Below are 23,697 nucleotides of genomic sequence, written 5' to 3'. Positions count from 1 at the left end.
AACATTCAGCCTATTTCAGATCCAAACGCTGGGCCCGTAGTTATGGGAGACTCCTGCGGGTGGGGGCAGAGCAGTGTTGGAGGAGAGCAGGGCACGCGGGGGTGGGCAGGGAAGAGAGACTGGGGGAACCAACCGGGGGGGTGGTTTGGAGGGGGGAAGGCAAGGGCTCTGCAAGGGGAATGTCACTTGTCCGCTGTCACCCTGGGTGGCATGGTGTCCCCAACTGTGAGAACTCAATTTGGAGGAAGACAAAAGAAGTGGCTTTTGAGTCTCGAGGCCTCAGCTGCCTGGGGTGGAAATGCTGAATCCCCAGCACCGCCAGGCCCTGAGCGAAACCCTGACCAGTAGAAACACGGTTTGCCTCCTGAATCGTACCCAACTCACGTTTAAAACAGCCTATTTATGTTAAAAATTTTCATTGTGGTAAGTGTAAATAAACTCTCTTATCTAAACCATTTAAGTGTACAGTTCAGTAGTGTTGAGTACATTCACGATGTCGGAAGGAAAGAGACACAAGCTTTTCATCCTGCAAAACTAAAACTATCCATTAAAGAATCCCCCCCTCACACACACCTATTTTTAATGATTCCTTTCTTTGAGGGAGTTTTATCTCCTGCTTTCATCCCTGTTTGTGTACTTCCTTCTCCCCATTTCCTTCTTCCTTCTCCCATCTCTCCTCCCTCTCTTCACACACACATCTGCATACCCACGCCAGTACACACAAGCACACACACCTACACACTCGTGCACACACATGCGCACACCTACACACACCTGCGCACATACCTGCACAGACCATACACCTGCATACGCACACACAGCTGCACACACCTGTGCACATACCTGCACACACCATGCACCTGCATACACACACATATCTGCACACACCTGCACACACACCTGCTCACACCTATACACCTGCACACACCTCACACACCTATACACCTGCACACACCTCACACACGTGCACCCACAGACACATGTGAACACTACTGCTTTCTCTGACGGCTCTGTTGCCCTCACCCATCTCCATCTGTGACCACTGTTGACATTTACATTAAAAAAAACACAAATTCTCCCAATTCACAGAGACCCCACCGGGGAGGACTGTTGCTTCTACCCGGAGGAGTGGCCCATCCACTCAGGACCCAGGGAGGAAGGAACCTTGGGCCAAAGCAGGCCTCCAGAAGGAACCTGTGACTGAGCACCTGCTGCGTGCAGCCCTCTGGAGAGAGAGGGGGTTACCTGCTCAAAAAGGGATTCCCTCCCAGGGATGCGGTGGGAAATGCAGTCAGACCTCACCCCACCCTTCGTGCTCAGCGACAAACGTTCCTGGTGGCAGGCCATCACGCTGGCCAAAGGCCAGCAGCCTCCTGTGAGGCCAGGAAGGAGGACTTGGTCCTGTCCATCTTTCGTTACCACCTGATATAAAACTAGAAAGAAGAACAGCAAGCAGGGAGACGCACGAGGAAAGCGTGTTGGTAACGGCTCACAGGCCATGGCTTTTTCACAGACAGAGGAAGGGGCGGCGGTGGGGACTCCAGAGCCCCTAGGCGTCTACACACTGCTTCTTCATCACGGTGAAATTGCCGTGCCACGGGAGCGCGCCCACCAAAAAGGTGCACTTTCGTCTCTGAAAAAGACCACAGCAAAAATCAGCAGTGGGCCAAGAGGAAGGGGAAAAGTGGCTCCGTGGCCAGGTGTCAGCTTAGGATGCTAAGGGTCAGCTTAGGAATATGCTGGAAGACGGGTCGTCACCCATCAAGGGATGCCCCCGGGAATCTGCTGGCTGGAGGCTGCAGACCTTGTAGCCACCAGCAGGTGCCTGGAGGAGTGCCTGTCCATCCCACCCACTGAGAGACAGCAAATACTAATAATCATCATATTCTGGTGGGAGATCAGATGTAAACTTGATTTTATTTTTAATTCTCTTTAATATTTTCTACAATATAAATTGTATGTAATTCTATGCCAGGTTTAAACTAATATAGGTCATCTTAATAATCAAATAATGCCCTTTGTGCTAATAACAAATGTCAGGATAATAGCAATTTAGAGGGTTCTAGGACCTAACATATCTTTTATCCCAAAGACCCATTCCCTCCCTTTCAAAATGCCATTGACAAAGGAGAAATGGTTATAAGGTCTGGCGCCAGTATCATAAAACAAGGTAAAGTAGAGTTGGTTTGGAGTTGGAAGGCAAATAATTGATAACTGCTACACTGATTGAGGAAATTTATTTTGATTCTAGTTTGCTGAGAATATATACCAAGAGTGGGGGCTGAATATTGTCAGATGTCTTTCCCTCATATTTTTGTTCATTGTGACCTTTTTTTTCTGTTAAGCTGTTATAATAGCTGCTCTATTATTTTTTTATTAAAATATATGTGATTTACAATATTGTGTTAATTTCTGCTGTACAGTGAATTGATTCAGTTATACATATACTTTTTTTTAATCTTCTTTTCCATTGTGGTTTAGCATAGGATATTTAATATAGTTCTCTGTGCAAAAAAATGTCACTGAAATGACAAATGAAATAGTCTATGTGTGGGTGATAGATGGATGAGTCAGGAGAGAGGTGGAGAGGTAGATGGACTGGCAGGTAGCAGTCCTGGAAAAAAAGCAACAAGCATCTTCAATAATTGACTGGAAACACTGGCGCATTTCAGGAGCAAAGAGGCAAATGGTGTCAGAGAGAAGGGCGTTAGGTCTCTGCTGAGTTCTGGACACACGCAAAGCAGGATTGTGGGTGCCTCGTTCCCCACAAACACACAAAATACCAAGTCAAGATGTTTTTATAGGCAAAGTACATCAAGCCTTGGGAACCCAAAGCTCTTTTGGTCTCTAAACTGATCTAATTACGTAAAAAGATGGAAAACCCTCATTCTCATAACCCCAGACCACAGAAATCCTGAAACCAAAATATAACTGAGAAATAACCCAAACTTACTTACTAAATATCCTTTAAAAAAAATACCAGCAAATTAAAGGCAGCTGCATATTAAACAGTTACTGTCCCTAATGTAGTGCTTTTCAGGGTCCCTGTGACATGAAGTGTGTGGGGTGTCATTACCAGCCATTCTGATTCAGTAGGTTTGGGATGAGGCCGGGGAACGTGTGTGTGCACCACACACTCCACGTCATTCTCTAGGGAAATTTGAGAGTACTTACTATACAAAAGCAAAATTCCTAAATGAAAAGTGGCACATCAACCCCTCTGTATTCTACGAGACAGGTGCGGACACCACCCACACCACCACTCCCTTCCAGCCTGGGCCCTGCAGAACGGCTCCACACAGGGAGGTGACAGGAAGAAGGGGCCGCCCTGTCATCAACGAGGTGGTGACCAGAGAACAGCCCACCCATGTGCACAAGCACGTCCATGGAGTGGCCTTCAGGAATCGCACCCCTGCACTCAGAGAGACCTGGAAATTTGCTATAAAAGAGGTGGGGATGCCAGGTGTGTCTGTGCTGATCAGGTCAGAGGAATAAGGACAGTCGCCTGCTGTGTCCATGTGCCATTGTCCAGAAACCTTGCTGAAGATGCAGATTCACCCCACAAGCCTGCACACTGGTGTCTGTCACCACTTTCTGTCAGTGCGGATGAGAACTAACCACGCCATTCAAAGAAAGTTATGGAAACAATCAAAAAAAGACATGTGCTGCATATTCCAGACACACAAGGATGACTCAATATTAGGGAATCTATTATTTGAATTTATTATAGTAATGGGTCAAAGAAGAAAAAAAATATTCGATGCATTTGGTAGACAGTGAGTGAATGGACTGGTAAGTAAATGAACTTCCTGTTGATAGAGGCTTCTAACTGATAGAAGAAGTTCTTAATTTAAAAAGTAACCCTTGGACTTCCTAGGTGGCGCAGTGGTAAAGAATCTGCCTGCCAATGCAGGGGACACAAGTTCGAGCCCTCCTCTGGGAAGATTCCACATGTCATGGAGCAACTAAGCCTGTGCGCCACAACTATTGAGCCTGTATGCCGCAACTATTGAAGCCCACATGCCTAGGGCCCGTGCTCCACAACAAGAGAAGCCACGGCAATGAGGAGCCTGTGCACCACAATAAGGAGTAGCCCCTGCTCTCAGCAAGTAGACAAAGCCCGTGTGCAGCAACGAAGACCCAATGCAGCCAATAAACAAATAAATAAATTTATTTTTTTTAAAAAAAGCCTAATTAAAAAAAAAAAGTAACTCTTGGTAAAGAGAAATTTGGAGGAACTTCAGAAATGAACAGTTGATAGAATATTTGGTAATAAGGTATAAATACTGAAAAGAATCCCAGCAAATCCCGCAGGAATAAGAGAGACTGCCCAGCATGACTCCTCTTCAACACTATTCCAAACACGTGGAAAGAAAGGAACAAAGTTTTCCTTATCGATGAATGCGCGCTTAAAAACGTGTGCTTTAAAACTGATGGGCCATGGAAAGCTTACACAGAATAAAAGAACTTCCTGAAGACAAGTTTCCTTAATTCTCTTTAAAAATTTCTACAAACTGGTAAAAAGAAACTGGTAAAAAGCAAACTGGTAAAAAGCCTTTACCCACAAGGCTCTCAGTAGAAAAGAAAAACTTCAGCCAACCATACTTGCACTACCAGGAAAAGATAAAGCTAACATAAAAGATCAGATGGCATCAGACACGCTCCCTGCTTGAATGTCCTCATGGGCCTCTGCTCTGCTGGAAATGATGGGATTTGTTCACCGTGAGCTCACAAAGGCAGCGTTAGGCTCCTGTCAGTGGGCCCTTGTGTTTCCCGCTCAGTGGCCGCACGGAGCGGCGATTCTAGTCCCAAGGCCAGAGCAGCCCCAGCCCCCGACCCCGGGAGCTCGCAAGGAATGCCAGTTCTTGGATTCCTCTCCAGACCTACTGAATCAGACTCTGCCTGGGGAAACCCCGCCATCCAGGTGTGTCAAGGCCGCCACATGATTCTGACGTGGCTCACGTGGAGGACCACAGGTGTGAAGGAAGGGGCCCACCTGCAGAGAGCCTGGGGCCTTCACCAACCTCAGAGGAAGCCCTCAGATGGCCCCGGGCAACCCCACCGCGAGTCAGAAATACAAGCTTGAGACCAAAAGCCCCTGAGCCACGTCAGCCCTCTGCTGGGAGCCTGGGGCTCTTCCCTGACCTTCCTGGAAACTGTGGCTGAGCCTGGGAGGGTGGGGACACCACCTGGCCTGGTCACTGCTTAATCTCCAACACCCAGAATAGCGCCAGGTGCCAAGTAAGCTTTGATGACAAGCAGCTGAGTGAGTGAACAGACTTCCTGTTGTGCCTCCACGAGGATGGGCAGCTGTGAGGCTGGCAGCAGCTGGGTGGTGCATTCGGGTCCAAGAGGGAGAACCCCCAGTGAATGTGTGTTAGAAAGTTTTCCTGCACCAGGAGCGTGGAGGGATGGCGTTCTTGCAGCGAGAGTCATCTTGACAGCATCCTGCCCCAGGACAGGGGGTCCTCCACATTCTGCTGCCACGCAGTCTCTGCTCTGGAGGCCACAGGGCTGACCACTTCTGGGGCTAAACACTGGGACTGATGACGACCTCGACAGGGTCTGGGTACCCCAAGTTCTGCCTGAGGCTCAGAGCAGCCAAGGCCACCACAGACAGTTGGTTTGTCACCTACCTTTTCCAGTTTGAAGTTTTCCTTAACTATGCAGTTTTCACTACTGTTTGGAAGCTTTCTGCAGTTGGTGCGGGCAATTTCAGCATCAATAAAGTATTCCAGACAATCTGTGACCTGTTGATTAGCAATCAGGCAATTTTGTTCAAAAAAGCTTTATTCTACTTTCTAAAGATTTTAGCAAACCCTGAAAAACACTCTCATTCTCTCTCCCTATCTCCTCTTCCCCTCATCCCCTCCTCCTCTCTAAACATATCTTTAGGGGACAGCCTATGGTGCCCACCACACGTTGGTACCACCACCTGGAGCTGGATGCTCCGGGAAGGCTCCATCCTGCGTGGGGCCTTCTTGAAGGCAAGATCTTCTACTTCCAGAACCATTGGCTCTCCTGGGCCAGGGATGTTACCAGTTCACACGGATCAGATGGAAACAGGCCCCTTAGCCACATAGGATCCCCTCCCTAAGTCCCTTGCCACACACACCCCCCTCAGATCCTGTCATCTCAAATCCCCCACCCTTGGGAGCTTCCCCACCCAAGGCCCCTCCCATCATCCCAGGCCCCTCCCGCCACCCCAGGGGCCCGTGTGGCTGGGTTTGTCTTCCTGTTCTCTGAGTATTGAGGAAGCAGAGCAACAGTGATTGACAGAATTAGCTAACAATTGAGTGAGGTGAAGGCTGTTCATATTTAAATCTGTTCCTGTCTGGTTCTAAAAGATGACAGCAGGATTTAGAGATAGCCAAGCCCGCCATCCAGAAAATGCTTCTCCCATCAGCTCTTGGAATCACAGCAGGAATAAGGGCTGTCCTTCCACAGTGGTGTTCTGGGCCTTCGCAGGTGGGGTCCCTGTACCAGCAGCAGCAGCATCACTGGGGAATTTGATGGAAATGCAGTTCTTTGACCTCCTGAGTCAGAAACTCCAGGGGTGGGCCCCACAGTCTGTGTCTGAACACGCCTCCAGGTGATTCTAAAGACCAGTGAAGTCAAAGAAAGATGACAGCGGGAGACAAAGGTGTCTGCAGCTGGGATCCAGGTTCACCTGGACTCACCCTTTTCTGCCAGGCCTTCCCTCAGTGCTAACTCCAGCCTTTAACAAGGTCATGCGATGTCTTAGCTTTGTTCCAAAGAACTAACAAGGGCGACTGGGCTGTTGTGGGAGAAGCTGGTTAGCCAGCTGGTGGCCGACCCACGGTTGAGACGGGGGCATCGGGCATGAGAACATGCACCCCTAATCACCATCCCTGCTCCTCGCGTGGTCGTAGCCTCTGCTCATCCGGCCACAGGAAGGCAGAGGATGGCCGTGTGCTGATCCCAGGGAAATGGGAAACTGAATGCTCACACCCCTTTCTGGAGGTGAGTTAACCAGAGTGACAGATTCAAAGCTCACATCTGATCACGTGGATTCCCAAAACTCCCCGACCTAATGCTTCTCTGGCTTTTCATCCTAAGATAGCCTGAATTCTTGCCCACAGCCTGAGGCTCAGCCTGGCCTAGTCACTGCCCGCCCCTCTGGCCGCTCACACTGGCTCCTTAGGGTTGCTGAGATGGGCCACGCTCCTGCTTCCCCTCCCCCACACCCCTAAGCCCTCCCGGCTCCCCGCCTGCAGCAGATGCTGTGGGTGGGGCTCCAGGCTCCCACCCACACTGCCGCTTGCTTCCCGGGGGCTCCCCGCCACCAGCAGGGGCCAGGGGCTCTTGGAGCAGCTCTCAGCCAATGACGGGCAAGAGCTGGTGGTTGAGGAGCCCAGCTCCTCTCCTGCAGGGGGCCCGGCTCTGCACAGGTGCTGCACCCTCCCCCTGAGGCCACAGGGACACTGAGCCCCGATGCCCTTGGTGGTCACCTGCTCAGTGACTCCCTTGCACTGACCAGTTCCCTGCTCCCTCTCGATCCCCTCTGGCTGCCTGGTGCTTCCTGGATGGCCTCTGAAATAAACCCCTTCACTGGAATGCTAGCACTAGGGTCCATTTCTGGGAAGCCCCCCAAAAAACACTGCCCACCAGCCTCCTTCCCCTGTATCTTGTTTGCCCTCAGGCTGCACCTTCATCTCTCCCCAGGGAGGAAGTGCTCAGCCATGACTGTGCAAGGGACCCAGGTCCCACCCAGAGATTCTCACTTAATCGGTGGAGGTGCAGCTGGAGTAGGAGGAGACTCGCCAGCTGTCTAAGGAAGCCCCCTGATGCCCGGCCCTGAGCAGCACACCACAGACAGTGTCCTAGCTCTCAGGCCTGTCTTAACGGCTTGTCTACTAATTGGTCCCCTGGCTCCCTAAAGGCTGTGATCACTTGTGTCTATCTCAACCCCATCTACGGCGGCTGGCACAGAAGGGCTGGATGCCCATGCTGCGTCGGTACCAAAGGAGAAAACCATGAAGGGGGTGTGGACGTTACAGGACCTGGGAGGCTTTCCTTCAAAGGGCAGCGGGGGTACCCCCATTGGAGTGTGCAGTCATCAGCCTTGTGTGCTGGGAACACCATGCGGATGGCTCCCGTGTTCCCAGAGACATGTATAGACTGGCCCCGATCCTGCCAGCAGAGGCAGCGTGGAGTCCAATAACTGGGGTGAGTCTGTGGCAACAGCCTGTCTGCCGAGTGTCTTTATAACTCATCCCTGCAAACCTCGTGTGCATTTACACCCAGCCACACCCCAACCACCAAACTGAGGCTCGGAATCAGTGGAATTCCAACACCAAGGGCCCCATCTTGGACTTGGCAGGCGGGGCCGCGCAGAGCATCATCCACACGGGAATTGAGTGAGCAATGCCTTAGCCCTGCGAGGAGGGGTTCTGTGGACAGAATGTCTCCAATGCCACTAAAGAAATGTAGGACTGAAAGAATGAAGGAATCTGGGAGGAGGCACTTTACGAGCCTATCTATTCAATATCAATCCACATTCCATGGGACGTGGATAGATTGAATGTCGCCCGGGGCCACGTTATTGCAAAATATTCATGGAGTTCCACTTATCTCCCAACCTTAGCAAACACAGATCACGAATATGTGATTTGCAGTTTGGGGTTTAACTGAGTTCAGAGATTGGGGCCTCTAGGACAGAGGTCACAGCGTGTGGAGAAAGGATGCTGGGCGTGGGGTCCGGAGCTCGCGTGTCCGGGACCACTGGGTCCCAGCGATACTCACACACCCTCTCTCAGCCTGGCTTCAGTCTGTGCTGCCGGCACAAATATGCAAATTGGGAGAAAGCATCCTTACCTGCAGCTGGACCTGCAACACCTTGAACACCTGGAAGAGGAACTTGTCCTTGCTCTCCTTGTTGTATTCGTGCATGGCAAACCACAGACACTGCTTCACGTTGCCACTTGAGGCGCTGATGTTCCTTAATTCCCTCAACACCTTGCTGTTGTTCTTGTTCAGGAATGTGCTGTCCACCAGGGCCACCAGGATGGTGAGCAGGAGCAGGCAGGACCCCCAGAGTCTGGTCATGGTCCCTTCTTCTGGGGGCACAGGTGAACGTCCTTGAACTCCCAGGGCTGGAGCTGTGGGTGGGGTGGGGTGACCGCTGCTGCTACTGCAGGTCCAGAGATCTTACCCTGAGAGCATGAGCCCAGCTGGATCAAGACAGAAACGTCACAGTCACCTGGTGGGGCTCCCCCGTCCTCCAAGGAACCCCGCCCATGAGAAGCCAGTTCAGGAGTCCCGACCAGCCTCCCACCCTGCTCCTCCTGGGTAGCTCTGCAGCTCCAGGGAGAGGGCTTAGACCTGGCGGGCCCACACCTACCTTGGGCACCTCACCGCCCACTCCTGCTTCTGCGTCTCAGGCCTGTAAGATGTGGCCGTGAAGGGTGTGGCTGCGCCGAGGTCTCCTGCTCTGGCCCCGTTTCCAGCCCGCTCCCCTTCCTGTGGAGTTGGGTGCTGACCCACCCCAGCCCAGGGTTCTCCTGCGAACCCAGCACTTTCAGCTGCATCTACACCCTGGCCTGATGCCTCCTCGCTCCTTGATCCCTGGTCTGTGGTCACCTTCTGAGTCCATGCCCTGCAGGGAGGTCCCACTTTGTGATGTAATCCCACACCTGTGACCCTGCCTCAGTGAGGGCACCTCCCCCCTGCCGGCCACTGGCCCTCGGTCCCGGCAGGCAAGCCCCTCCTGCTTCTGACCTTGGGGTGGAGGGCCCACTCAAGCTGTGGCCCCAGCTTCCTAAGTGCCTGGCCTCTGCCTCCCTCCTCTGGGGCCCCAGCACTGCCCTTTGCTGTCCCGTCCTCCAGGGAGAGGGGGCCATAGCCCACCCTGCGGCCCAAGGCTTACATCTTATTGGGAGGGAGTGCATGCACCCCCAGGGTTCTTGGACATTCCTGGGGGTCCAGAGAGGTGGCCATTGGTCCCAGGGTGTGAAGGTTGATGGGCTCCTGACACTGGGCCACGTATGGGAAACGAGAGCCCGGCCATGTACATTGGGCGACTGGAACCATTGCTGGGTGGGAACCCTTCCTCCATATTGTATTTAAACTGTTGTTGGAGGTTTGGTTGTTTCTCATTTTCAGCTGCTGCAAACAGTGCTGTGGTGGACAACACTTTTCCAATATCTTTGCAAAATTATGCAAGTATTTCTGATAATAAAACACCAGAGAGAGAATTGATGCAAAAGCTTTACATGAATTTAAATTTAGTATACATGGCCAATTGCTGGTCACTTCCTAGTACAGTTGACTCTTGAACAACACAGAGGTGAAGGGCACCGAACCCCAATACAGCTGAAAATCCACTTATAACATTTGACTCCCCCGAAACTTAACTGCTAATAGCCTACGTTTGACCAGAAGCCTTACTGACAACCTAAACGGGTAATTGACACATATGTTGCACACTCAATGTGTCAGTTACTGTATTCTTGCAGTAAAGTAAGCCAGAGAAAAGAAAATGTTATTAAGAAAATCATAAAAAAGAGGACATTCATTTACAGTCCATATATGTACTTATTGAAAAAACAAATCCATTTATAAGTGGACCCGCCCAATTTAAGCCCCTGTTGTCCTGAGGTCAACACTAATACATTCATGATTGTTAAATTTTGCTGCATATGAGAAGCACCAGGGGAGTTTTAAGAGGTTCCCACCTTTAGTAAATATACAAAAGCGTTATCATATGAATAAAAGGAGCCTATTACGTTGACTGTGCAATGTCAACGATGTTGCAAAATGCTTATAAGAAAAGTTATGCAAGAAACGCCAAACATTAAATATGATCCAATTTTTCATAAATAAAAACGTGTCATGAAAAAATGTAGGAGAATGTTGATCGCACTTCCATCGTGTGTGCTGCCTCTTCACCCGTGTCCCTGGCAGCCTCTCCCACCGCACTGAGCACCAGGCTGGAGCCTCACCTGCCCCGCAGGGCACAGCCTCCTCTCGGGACTTGGGGGTCCCTCCCTCACCTCCACACAGCCGCTCACCCCGGCTCATCCCCCTGCAGGTCTCAACACAGACTGCCCACAAATCGCAAGTGCCTCTCCTGGCTCTGGTTTTCATCCTGGTTCCTGCCTGTCACGTATCATAACCTGCAGTTAGTTCCTGGTGAACATCTTTCTTGCCTGTCTTTCCCCAGGAGAAATCAAACGCACTTTCTAAGGACAGGGAATCCTTCCTGTCACTCATCTTGATGCCCCCAGAGCCTGGGGCTGGACCAGGCATGGAGAACGTGTCAATATTTGTGGAGTGAGTGAGCGGTGCTTTTGCTTTGATGAAAAAAATTCATTTCTGATTTTTCTTTATATTCTTTCAAGTTTTTCTATATTATATATGCATTGCTTCAAGAATCAGGAAAAAAAGAAAGGGAAGATAACTTTAGCAGTGGTATGGTGGTATGTAAATAAAAAAGGGGTTAGACCAAAGGGCAGTTCCTGGGCTCATGGAAGAAGATGGAAGAGGAGCTGGGCCTGAGGACTGACAATTTGTCACCTCCAGGGCTTCAGCCATACACACCCCTCTGCCCCTGCCACCCACCCCTTCGGGAGACCTCAGGCACCATAGCACAAGGTCTGACCCAGGGGAGCCCCAGCTCCGGGCGCAGATTAAGCTCCAGAGCCTACAGCAGCCTCTTCCTTGGGCCTCCACGTGCCTCCTGGGATGGGGTCACCTGGTCCCACGCTCAGTTCTGTCATGACTGAGAGTGTAAAGACAGGCCTTCTCTTAGGCTCGATGGTTCCTAGGACCCAGGGAAACCGGGGTGAGCAAGAACTCTTGGGAGGGGAGCCTGTGCAGGCTGGGAGGCGCCCGAGGCCCTACTGGGCCCCCTTAGGCTAGGGGGTCATGGAGGGTGAACCCCAAGACCCAGCCTGGCAGACGCAGAGCCCGCTTCAAGGGTCATCAGTGCAGGGAGTCCCCCCACCCCTGCGGCATCCAAGGCTGGTCTGATGGAGGCCCCAGCGGCTTCTCAGCCCTTTCCCCATTAACTACCAAGTTCAAAGCACATGCTGGATTTTTTCCCCAACTCCAGGGCGCATTTGAGGGTTTCGTTTGCTTGCCTTTTTCTTTTCTTATGAGCCCTAGTTGCCCAGAATTGGCTTAAACGTCATCTGTCTTGGTTTGTGGCACTCCTGGCACTGGTCCACGCATGGCTGTAGGACACGATGGACACCCATGAAGCCATCACCCAAATGGAGAGCTGGAATGTTATCAGTCTCTGGCATGTGCTCCTCCGCTGCCCAGTGACTCCACCCTGGATGTTGCATTTCTCACCCCTGCCTTTACTCAGAGCTTAGTCACCGGTGTCCGCACCCCTGACGTGCCCAGCTCTGCTGGGTTTCGTACTTTGGGAAAGGACAGATAACCATCACAGCACATGCAGCGCTGGGACCTGGCTAGTCCGCTCAAGGTGATGGTACCAAGTGTTGCACATGAAGCATCACTGTGGTGCTTGAGCCCCCCTGATTTAGACTAGCTCATCTGCACCCTTTGCCCTGACCTCCCAGCCCCCTGTGGTGGTGGGCCTGGCACATGGCTGGTTTCCGCCTGTGCCATGGAGGCAAAGTTGACAGCAGAAGGACAAGACATGAAGATTCTTCCTACTCTCGGGTGGTCTCCCAAGGTGAGGGGTGTCCTGGGGGTACCTAGCCTGAGAATACATGGTGTGGGAGCTCCTAGCATCAGGTAACCTGGTCTGGGAACTATTTAAGGTCCAACTGTTTGGAAACACCTCGTCGGGGCCCCAGAACAGGTGGAGAAGGCTTGCCCCAACCCTGGGTTGAGCCCAGCTGTGCTGACCTAAAGGGAAGATGCACAGCTATGCCTCCTGGTCAGCCTCAGACCCATGACCTGATAATGGACTCTTGCTGTGACTCACTGCTGAGGTCAAAGTGGGGGTTGTAGCATTCCTGTGCCAAGAGCTGACTATTACAATAAAATTCACCAAATGGAAGCAGTATTTCTAGGGTTTGGATATTTTGTAGAAATATGTGGTTACTGTTGTTGATTTTGTAAAAGAACCAAAATTTATGCCCCTAATACTCTCATAATCCTTTGAACTTCATAAGCATGTGGAAACACACACACCATCAGCATGTTGATATCACCTAGAAAAGTTTAATTCTGGGTGGCTCTGAACATAATTAGAGATGGTCCTCTATTCTGCACACCTGTCAGGAAGGAGTAACTCTTACTGCCACATATAACTGATATTTTGAGGCTGCTTCTTATGCAGCAAGAGCTAATTGATACAAAAATCTTTGTATTGTGTCTTTCTTTAATTTTGGAAAATGTATCTCCATTATTTCGTCAAATATTTCTATCTTTTTACTTTTCTCTTCTTCTGGGGTTCCCAGGTTCGCAGTTCTACAGATGTTTGTACTACTACGTTGTCCTTAAATCACCTGACTTTTCTCTCTCTTACCCCCTCATCCTTTCCTGCTGCCTCTGCACACATTTCCCAGTGATGAGACTTGGATTAAGGAGGCGTTCTCAGCATGTATATCCCAAAGGCCCTGCTTCTCCAAACCAGGTAATCCCAGAAAACATTCTGGGTTTCATGGAAATCAAGAATTTCTGAAATCTGTGTCCATTTTTCTATCGTGTGCTTGTGCTGTGTATAATTTCACTCCCTATTGATCTGGGACAACTAGTGACTAGGCTGAATCTGGAGAGGTTCCTCCAGGACACGGTGACATGCGACAGGCCACTCCTGGTTGTGACTGACCTTAGGGAGTGAGCCTCATCCACACCTGCTGATGGACACTCACCGATGAGCACGGCAGTGGGCATGGAACTCACCAGCCTCACCAAGACCCTCATGCAGCCCGTGAGCCTGCGCCACCGCTCAGGGAATGGTTTTAAGCCCATATTCGCAGAGAGCTGGAGCCAGAGGCAAGACTCAGGGCATGAACAAAACACCCTCACTGTGCTTCTCACATCTCTAAACACTGGCCTTCCTTAGAAAGCATTTCCCAACCTTGGGCACAAGTGCCAACCCCCTGAGGACTTTGTGTATTTCTGATGTCAGGCTGCAGAGATGGGGGAGTGGGTCTCTAGGAGATGAGTGAAATGAAGCCACTGGGGTTTCCAAGGTAGAAAATGACTGATGTAATGAAACAGAGCAGATACCAGGCCTTCCCCAGGGGGATGGGGGCTGAGCTGAGGATGCTCACCGCCAGCCCTCAGGGCAGGGCAAACTGTCCTGGGCCAACGCAGGGCCCGGAGCAATGACCCTCAGAACCAAGAGCTTGAAGCCAAGCGTGGGCAACAGGCCAGCTCTGCTGACCACAAGACTCACCCTGTCAGTGCGTACATGCCCCTATCAGAGTGTGAAGATGTTTCAGCCTCTACACACAGGCTGGACAAGGAGCCAAAGCTGACCCAGGCTGCTGTCTTTGTGACCTGCCCAGTGGAGCTGTCCTCAGTGTCCTGGGGAATGCTGTCCCATCAGCACGGGTGACCGCTTCATGAGAACCAATTGGCCAGGAAAGGAACAGACTAATGACCATGGACAAGCGAACCAGACCCCTGGACTCAAAGGTGGAGGGAAGACCCCTCAGCCCCACTGCCTCTGAAGTCCACCTCCAGATGGCATCCCACCACCTCTCTGTCCCAGTCGGGGCCGAAAGCCCCCATCCCTCACCCCTCCAGGTGTGCCCAAACCAGGACCCGGGAAGAGAAAGGTGCTCAGGATTGAGGGGAGTCTGTTACTTCAGGGCCTATCCCAGGGCTAGAGATCAGTGTTGATGGCTGTGGAGGCCAGGCTGGGCGCCAATGGGGGAACACAGAGGTCAGGGAGCAGGAGGGGCGGGGGTGACTGGAGCTGCTATCTACTGAGCCATCAGAGGCCCTGAGTAGATTTCTCATTAGTCAGGCAGCTCTGGGGCAGACGCCCTGATGGGGGTCCACAGAGGACAGAGCCTTCTGTCCTCTTACTCACCTACCTACCACCCCTGTGCCTGGGAACCCCCCCTCCCCACTGCAGAAGAGCCACCCACTGTGAATCTGGCCTCAGAGATGGACTCAGAAGGGACACAGGTGGCTGTCACCTGCCAAAACTGTCCAGGTTCCTTTTGAGTGGAATGGATGGGGGCTGGAAAGGTTGGAGGATGAATGAACAAAGGAATGGAAGAGTGGATGCATGGATGATGGGTGGAAACATGGATGATGGAAGGAAGGACGGATGGATGATCGACGGATGCCTGGATGGACAGATGATGGACAAATGGAGACTACATGAATGAATGAATGAGTACACACGCCAACCGTGAGGACCCTGAGAGAACCAGGAAGGGCACCCTCCCAAGAGCTGAGGAGTTGACTGACTCAGCACTCTGCACCTGCAGCCACGGTGAGAAGAACAGTGATAAACTCTCCATCATTTGTCACTGGCAGCAACATCCATGGAAACAAACCATCAGGGAGAATGCAAAACTGACAGGGACCCAGAACGTGCTCTGAGATGCCTTTAATTGCTCTGGTGCCATGCAGCCCTAGGACTCCAGACCCTCATGCTCCAGGGGAAAAGGAACTGCTGTGGGAGTTGTGAGCTCCTTCTCCCATGTCTGCTGGCAGGTGCTGTTCAGGAGGGTGAACTGGGTAAACCACGGCCGTGAGTCCACAATGAAAGTGCAGCTCACCTGAAAAAGGTAATTCTAGGTAAGACAGAAAATCACAACAATGAAACAATGAGAGTGCCTAGCAAGAAGGACTTAACAGGCACTCAAGGTGCATTAAAAACTAAAGAGGAAAGAAAAGCAGAATCAAACAGTGGCCTGGGGCCGGCCTCCAGAGCTCAAGTCTTAGCCATTAAGGCAGGGGCTCCAGAGAGGGGGCCTGGTGGGGCCATCACCTGCCCCTCAGGGTCCCCCCGCCCAGGACACGTGATGCTGCCTGCAGGGTCTCTGCCCTGTGAGCTCTGGGGGAGCCAGCAGGCTGCTCAGCAGATGGCCCAGATGGCACCCACCCAACCAGCAGCAGCTACAAACCCACCCTGAGGAGAGGCCGCCCCAAGGCTGGGGTCTGGGAGGACCCCAGCCCCACTGAGGGCATCTGCCTGATGGAGGCCCATCCCCAAGGTTTCAGTCCAATGGACCAGATGTCAGCTCACAGGGCGAGGACACAAGGACTGACAGACAGGACTCGTCCTTGCCGCCAAGGGGACCAAAGGGAGGAGTGGGGTGACCAGCAAACTAAACAGTCCTCCTGGTCCAGAGGAACCGAGGCAAAGGAAGGAGAGGCCCTCGGGGAGAACAGCGTCTGCCGGAACCTGAGGTCTCAGGAAGCTGGAGGCTGGCACCCAGGGAAGCTCCATCCAGGCGGAAAGGACCCGTGGGGGTCTGTGGGGGTCTCTGGTGGGCCAGCCGGGCTGTGAGCACAGGGCCCAGCTTGCTGCTGTGCTGGGAGCATCTGCGTCCAGGGGGAGCCCTGGGACCTGGCGGGGAGGGGCCGGGACCTGTCGTTCTGCCCCACAGTCATCCCTGAGGACTTCCAAGCCTCCTCTCCTTCTTCACATTATTTTTCATTCTCTGAAGATTTGTGATGCTTGGGGTTGATTTTACTCTCAAACCTTTTTCGCTTCTGGGCCTTCTTGCAACGGGCAGTTGTCAGTGTCTTCGTCGTGCTTTTTACAAATTGTGCGGCCCAGGTCCAGGTCCATTAAATATATCCAACTATACTTCTGTCAAGGAGAGATTGCAGGAACTTCTGTAAAATACTTGCTTTGCAGTAATGAGAAAAACACAGAGAGCCAAGTAGAAAATGGGCAAACGGGGTGAACGTGCATGGGTGTATAAATTGGGACAAACCTCGGTGCATTTTTCTTACATTTTCTTATTTTTAATTTATGCATTATTTCACTTTTTCATTTTAATTCTTTACTCTTCTTACAAAAAGATGTCCCTGAGTGCAGTTCCAGCAGTCTGGAATGGCAGCTCTCTGCTGTCACCATCCTCCTGACGGCTGGTCCCAGGAACCACGGCACCAGTACGTGGCAGTGGGGGAGAGGGGTGGTCACAGGAGGGAGGGCCCAGCACTGAGAGCACACACACAGCACACCTGACACGAGACCCAGCTCTCAGTTGCATCAGCCACACACACGGAGGGCATCGCTCGGCTGCTTAGGAGGGGGACAGGGATGCTCGTCCACTGAGCCGCCGTCAGAGCGGCCCTGTCCCTCAGGGGGCAGCATCCAGACCAGGATGGGAGCCTGGGGGCTGGACGCTCTGTCTCTCCTGGGGCAGCTGCGGCACCAAAGGGCTCACCTGGCAAACCTTCATCCAGGTGGATGTCTGTGAACCGGCTGCTGCTCTGTGTGTGCCTCAGCTTCTCTAAGAAGTTATCGCAAGAGAGGATTTCATCCCCTACAGAGAGGTCGTGAAAACTCGGAAGAACTCAAACACAGAGAGGCATGTAGCCAGAAACCTCCATGGGGAGGAGCACAGCTCTGACCTGGAATTGTCTAGAAAGCTGGCTTCCTTGGGGGCTCAGGAATGCCTGCAGCTGACACCACCAGCCACACCACACACACACACACACACACACACACACACACACACAAACACAGCCTGAGCCCCTTGCACCTTGGTCAGACCCTGGGCGAGGACAGGCTTGGGGTGGGGCGTAGGGGGCGCAGCTGAGTCCACAGCGATGCTCCAGGGGCCTTCGGCCTCCCCAGGTCCAGGGCTGGGACACAGCCCAGTGAAAGGCCAGCTGGTCAGGAAGTGAGGGCCTATGAGGGAAGCCGGGGCCGTCTGAGCAGGGAGGGGGCCAACCTCCAGCCCCTTCAGGTGTCTGTGCAGCAGGGGAGCCTCACACCAGAGCCCCGCTGCCCCGGGCTGGCTCGGGGCTGGCCATCCAGGGCCAAGGTTGGGTCTGGGCTCAGGACTGCTGGACAACAGTTAATTCAGCCAAAGGATCTGGGGCAGGGGAGATATGAGTGTCAGCAGGAAAGCGCTGCACAGCCAGGTGCTAAGGACACCCACACTCCCATAGGGCTGCCCTCTTCCCACCCTGAGGCTCTGTAACTCACAGCCTTCCTGACCTTCCCAGGGCTGCCTCGAGCATACTGACTGTGACAGCCATCTTCCTGTCTCCCCAGCCCCTCACTCTGCTCTCTGCCCACCTGCTCAGGGCAAAGACCTGGGGTCTGTGCCTGACCCCCCACACACCTCCATCAACCTGCAAGCAGACTCAGAAGCCAGCTCTTCCTCTGCCTCCTAGTGACCAGGGCCCAGCTCCTGCACCCTGGTCTCAGCTTGCCCGCAGGCCGTGGAGTCCACTGCCCCCACAGCGTCCAGAGAGATGCTGGACAAAGCTAAGTGACCTCCTGCCGTGAGCCCCCGCTGCTGCAAAGATAGCATCCTGACCCAGCCCGGCACATCGCTACCCTGCACACCCGCCTCTCCACACCTCCTTCCCTGTGACACAGGTCCACAGACCTCAGGCTGGCCCCGCAGGGCACTCACGGCTCGTCCTGGTTCAGGGCCCTCTCTGGGGCTGCCTGCCCTTCTCGTCCCCAGTCTTGCACGTGGCCAGATCCTTCCAGAAATGCCCGACGTGAAGAGGGCTTCCTGCCCCCCACACGCCCCTCCCAGAGGCCCTGCAGTCCTGCAGTGACCTCTCTTGTCCACATCTCCCACTATCTCACCCGAGAACTTGGGGCCTGTTTGCTTATTGTCACCAGCATAACAGCCCCACAAGAACACACCCTGTCTGCCTCCCGCTAGGCCGGGGCACAAGGTGGCCTTGGGGTCAAGACTGGCCTGCTTCACCAGGGGCCTCAGCCCAGCACCCGGCCCGTGATCCTGGTGGCCGAGGTCTGCAACCTGCTCTGCTCTGGGCGGCCTGTCCTTCCTGGGCTTTGATGTTGGGGCACTGCCTCCCTTCCATCTCCCTCCTCACCTGTCCTCTGCCTCCCTCTCCTTCTCTCCCTGCTCTAAGCGCTAAGCTAACACATCGGGAACTAGGAGCCCTTCTAATGGCACCTTGTGTTTTAAACATCCTTGACCAGATGAAACATCCCTCGCCCTTTCCTTCAGACCACAGAAGCCCCCCCCCCCCAAGCCACCCATCCCAGGTCCCTCCCCCACTCCCATCCCCCTCACCTCGCGCTGGCTCCGCCCCACCCACAGCAGCTTGTAAGCATACTCATCTGGCTCCTGTTGGTTGAAGTGAAACACAGCAAACTCCACACACAAGCCAAAGTATGGCATGCTCTTACTGATGTCCTCAAACTTCAAGCCACAGACGCGGGGCCCCAGAGCAAGAAGCCCGAGGAGCAGAGGCAGCTGCAGGAACATGCTGTGTGGTGTCCCGTGTCAGCTTGGAGGCCAGCAGCACTCGGTGGGCCGCCCTCCCCAGCTCCCTCCCCAGCGCTGCCCCGCCCCGCACAGCCCTGTGCTGCTGAGCAGGCCCTCTGCCCAGCTCCTCCTCTCAGTCCCTCCCATCATCGCAGGATGGGAGGCAGAACGTGGGGGGCGGGGGTGGGGTCCTCGTCACGTAAGCCTTGGCCCAGGGACACACAGGCTCTGCTCCTCCTCATCTCAGCTTCATAGGGCCTGGGTGAGGGTCTAGAGCCCACTGGGGTTGCCCTCATGGCAGGGAATCCCAGGACTGGCAGAATCACAGCAATGCTTAGGAATACTGCTGGGTCCTGAGTCCTGGGAGCCAAGGAGAAAACCAGATCTATCTCTGACCTTGGCTGCAGCTCGTGACCTCTGGGTGCAGCGGGAAGGTCCAGTGAGGGGCAGCACGGGGGGCCGGGGTACCATCCTCTCCACCACCGCCGGCGACTGCTAGCTTGTGTGTGTGCCAGGAGGCCTGGCTGTGCTTGGGGACGGGGAGGGGACAACGGCGAAGCCAGCCAAGGCAGAGGCTCTGCTGCAACGGATGTGAACGGCAGCTACAGGCAAGAAGGGGTCGGGGGCTGTGGAAGGTCAGGCCCTGCCTCACCCCGCCGATGTGCATCCTCACGCAGCTCTGCTGTCTGTGGCACCGTGGCCTCTGTTGTGTGGCCGTATTAGGCTCTTCTCACGGGAACCGAGATACAGGTGTGCCCCGCCTGGGACACACCCCAGGCCGTGGGAGCGAGCAGGCCGGGAGGGTGGCCTGTGCTGGCTGTGGATGTGAGGACGCGCCACCCTGGACGCTGGGGAGGGGACCCTGGTACATTAACGATGATCCCAGAGAGGGTGCGGGGCTTGGGCCATCACCGTGGGGACGGGCTGTAGGACAGGACTGGGGCTGGCCCAGGAAGAGAGGGGACTGTGGACACAGTGGGGACACACTTGTCACCACCCTCACGGTCATGCCTCAGTGGACGGCTGATGGCCTAGGGTCTAAGGGACACGTTGGGCTCCCGTCAGGGCCGTTCCAGTGAGGACGCAGCAACCTGCTCCGAGGTGTGTGCGGTCTGATTATTTCCTCCACAGCGGCCCCCATGCTGGTTCCCCACCCCTGGCAGCAGTGACTGTAGCACCTGTTGTCTTCCGAGATCTGCAGAAGCTGTGAGGAGACCCCATTTTCCTTCCCACTAGGGTCACGACTGCCTTCTCCATGTCTAGACACCTCCCGCCAGGGGAGCAGCCCCGTGAGACTTTGCTAAGGGTCGGCTGTTGAATTCCTCGAGTGTCTCCATCAGGCTCTGTTTTCTCTCTCGTTCCTTCTGCTTCCTTGTGGCAGTTTCCTTCCACTGAGGGAGGGACAGATCACCGGCCAGCGCCCTGCCCACCCTCAGGCGCCTGCAACGTCCAGATCTCATATCCCTTGAACACAGACATCAGCAGCTTCTCATGTATGTTTCAGCTTAAAGTTTTTCATCATTTACTTTAAAAAATACACCCCATCCTGAGAATGGATACAAGCATATGTGTGGCTGAGTCCCTTTGCTGTGTACCTGAAACTGTCACAACATTGTTAATTGGCTATACTCCAACACAAAACTTTAAAAAAAGAAAAAAAAATTTAAAAGAAAAAGAGAAATATACTCCATCTTGAATCAAGAGGGCTTCTCCAGCCCGCTTGTTAGCTAGGGGTGTGTTGCTGAATTTTCAAACATTTTCTTCCTTAATTTCAACCTAAACTTCACTGTGCCCGGAGAACTCGGTGATGTAGGTTCTTCAGAATCCACTGAGATGTGCGTTATGGATCAAAATGTGTTGAATTTGGGTAAATGTTCTATCAGCTCAAAAAGAACACACGTTCTGCAGCTGCTGTGAATGTTCTCCATAATTGTTATTAATCTGTCAAATCAACACTGCGGTGCAGCCCGGGGGCTTGGTGGTGAGTCGTGGCTCAGCAGAGACCACAGAGAAACTGAAACAGAGATGTTTTCTGCTCGCAGGCCCTGGAGGAGGTACCGGCAGGGCCCGTGCAGGGTGGAGGGGGCGGGTCACGGCCCGGGGCCAGACACACAGCAAGAGGCACACAGCTTCAATGGAGGCCTTGGGCTCCCAGCTAAGGTTGGATTGGTCAACTCAAACCAAGAGAGCAGGTTCTAGAAAACTCCGCAGGTGTCTTCTCTAAGTGGGGGCCACAGGGCAGGCCCTGGGGGGCAGGAGAGCCTTTGGGGGAAGTCACACAGGCCTTTCATTTGCTCTCTCGGGCGTGCGCTCATATGAGGGGCTGGTGTCAGTGTGAGGTCCCTGCAGGCCGCCTGGCCACACAAACTGAACGCCCCATGCAGTAGCTTAGTTACACTTTCCACAGGAAGCAACATCAAATTTGTTAAATTAATTCCTACCTTTTTGTAAATATCTTCTGGTTTCCTCCTGGAGGCCTATGTCAGTTATTGAGAAGGTGCTTTCACTCTCTCCTGGGACTGGGAGTCTGATTGTTTCCCCTCTGGTCCTGTCACCAAGTAAAGTGGTGCTTTACTGCTCCGGAGATCAGGAGAGGAGGTGCCCCCACCCCGAGAGACCTGTTGTAACTTCCTTAATCAAGCAAAGCTGTGACCATCGATTCTCCAAAGGCGATGTTTCTGATCCCATGTGCATTTAGAGCCACAACCAGCAGATGGAGGCTGCAGTCAGCGTCGGGCCCCTGCATGTGTACCCGGGTGCCCCACAGGAGGCTCGTGCTCGGCTTAAAATCACCCCGCAGCTAGGTCTGAATGCTCAGGGCCGTGCCGCCAACACAGGGACACGTGCAAAGCCCCCCTGCTGTAGTTAAGGTGCATCTGAGCTCAGACCACAGCAGAACTAAAAAGACCAGGACACAGGCCTTCCGATGGGAAATGGGAGTTGAGGTGAAGGTGGCCGCTGTTGCTCAGGGGGTCTGGCTGGCCTTGGCCAGCACGGGGCCCAGGAACAATGGCTCCACCCCTCTGAGCCCATGTGCCCTCAGAGGAAGCTTGGCTGACCACACAGCCACCATTATCAGTTGGTACTTGCCCTTATCAAATTGTGGGGAAATGTGAGAAACCCCAAACCTGGGTACTAAAGGACCAAAGCCGGCTCAGGCCAGCGCTGCTCGTGGAGCTGCCCAGAGTTGGGGGGAGGGGGACCTGTCTCACTGGGGCTTACAGCCACATCATGGGAATAGGTCGGCCAGGAAAGGGACAGACTGCCAAACACGGGACATGCAAATCAGATCCTGAGCTCAAAATGTGGAGGGAAGACCCCCTAGCCCCTCCCTCTGACGTTCTCCTCCAGAGGCATCCCACAGCCTCTCTGTCCCAGTCAGGCCCTCACAACCTGATCCCCTCCAGGGCTGCCCCCACCAGGACCCGGGAAGAGATAGGTGCTCCTGGGGAGGGAGCGGGTCTGTCACCTCAGGGCCTGTCCCAGGGCGAGCGATCGGTGTTGACGGCCATGGAGGCCAGGCTGGGTGCCAGTGGGGGAAACACAGGGGTCAGGGAGCAGGAGGGGCGGGGGTGACTGGAGCTGCTATCTTCTGAGCCGTCCCAGAGGCCCTGAGAAGATTTCTCATCAGTCAGGCAGCTCTGGGGCAGATGCCCTGATGGGGGTCCACAGAGGACAGAGCCTTCTGTCCTCTTAGTCACCCACCTACCACCCCTGTGCCTGGGAACCCCCCCTCCCCACTGCAGAAGAGCCACCCACTGTGAATCTGGCCTCAGAGATGGACTCAGAAGGGACACAGGTGGCTGTCACCTGCCAAAACTGTCCGGGTTCCTTTTGAGTGGAATGGATGGGGGCTGGAAAGATTGGAGGATGAATGAACAAAGGAATGGAAGAGTGGATGCATGGATGATGGGTGGAAACATGGATGATGGAAGGAAGGATGGATGGATGATAGACGGATACATGGATGGAAGGAAGGATGGATAGATGATAGACAGATGCCTGGATGGACAGATGATGGACAAATGGAGACTACATGAATGAATGAATGTGTACACACGCCAACCGTGAAGGCCCTGAGAGAACCAGGAAGGGCACCCTCCCATGAGCTGAGGAGTTGACTGACTCAGCACTCTGCACCTGCAGCCACGGTGAGAAGAACAGTGATAAACTCTCCATCATTTGTCACTGGCAGCAACATCCATGGAAACAAACCATCAGGGAGAATGCAAAACTGACAGGGACCCAGAACATGCTCTGAGATGCCTTTAATTGCTCTGGTGCCATGCAGCCCTAGGACTCCAGACCCTCATGCTCCAGGGAAAAAGGAACTGCTGTGGGTGCTGGCCTA

General features: G+C 53.6%; 2 protein-coding genes across 2 annotated transcripts; both read right to left on the bottom strand.

Annotated features, from left to right (window-relative positions):
- Window positions 1-1,549: 1,549 nt before the first annotated feature.
- On the bottom strand, window positions 1,550-11,043 carry CST8 (cystatin 8). The gene is made up of 4 exons (XM_057704086.1): window positions 10,965-11,043; window positions 8,839-9,080; window positions 5,637-5,750; window positions 1,550-1,633 (listed from the first exon to the last, which is right to left on the bottom strand). Exons 1-4 carry the CDS (start codon window positions 11,041-11,043, stop codon window positions 1,550-1,552), a joined length of 519 nt encoding a protein of 172 aa, XP_057560069.1.
- A 4,431-nt stretch (window positions 11,044-15,474) lies between these two features.
- LOC130833540 (probable cystatin-15) lies at window positions 15,475-19,401 on the bottom strand. Its single transcript, XM_057703273.1, has 3 exons — window positions 19,152-19,401; window positions 16,616-16,726; window positions 15,475-15,686 (listed from the first exon to the last, which is right to left on the bottom strand). Exons 1-3 carry the CDS (start codon window positions 19,344-19,346, stop codon window positions 15,540-15,542), a joined length of 453 nt encoding a protein of 150 aa, XP_057559256.1. The 5' UTR covers window positions 19,347-19,401; the 3' UTR covers window positions 15,475-15,539.
- Between the last annotated feature and the right edge of the window lie 4,296 nt (window positions 19,402-23,697).

Source organism: Hippopotamus amphibius, chromosome 12, assembly GCF_030028045.1.
Source record: "Hippopotamus amphibius kiboko isolate mHipAmp2 chromosome 12, mHipAmp2.hap2, whole genome shotgun sequence".
Classification (NCBI taxonomy): domain Eukaryota; kingdom Metazoa; phylum Chordata; class Mammalia; order Artiodactyla; family Hippopotamidae; genus Hippopotamus; species Hippopotamus amphibius.
Note: the sequence above shows the minus strand (reverse complement) of the source record. Positions and strands in the feature narration are given on the sequence as shown.

Excerpts from the sequence above, each read along its gene's own strand:
- CST8 (XM_057704086.1), bottom strand. The coding sequence starts at position 11,043 with ATGAGCCGGGGTGAGCGGCTGTGTGGAGGTGAGGGAGGGACCCCCAAG. Across the intron at positions 9,081-10,964 it reads GGCTGTGCCCTGCGGGGCAG|AAGAAGGGACCATGACCAGA; the intron begins GTGAGGCTCCAG and ends CTGTGCCCCCAG. Across the intron at positions 5,751-8,838 it reads TGTTGCAGGTCCAGCTGCAG|GTCACAGATTGTCTGGAATA; the intron begins GTAAGGATGCTT and ends GCTAATCAACAG.
- LOC130833540 (XM_057703273.1), bottom strand. The coding sequence starts at position 19,346 with ATGTTCCTGCAGCTGCCTCTGCTCCTCGGGCTTCTTGCTCTGGGGCCC. Across the intron at positions 16,727-19,151 it reads TGGGGCGGAGCCAGCGCGAG|AAGTATAGTTGGATATATTT; the intron begins GTGAGGGGGATG and ends TCTCCTTGACAG. Across the intron at positions 15,687-16,615 it reads AAGGCCCAGAAGCGAAAAAG|GTGAGCTGCACTTTCATTGT; the intron begins GTTTGAGAGTAA and ends TACCTTTTTCAG.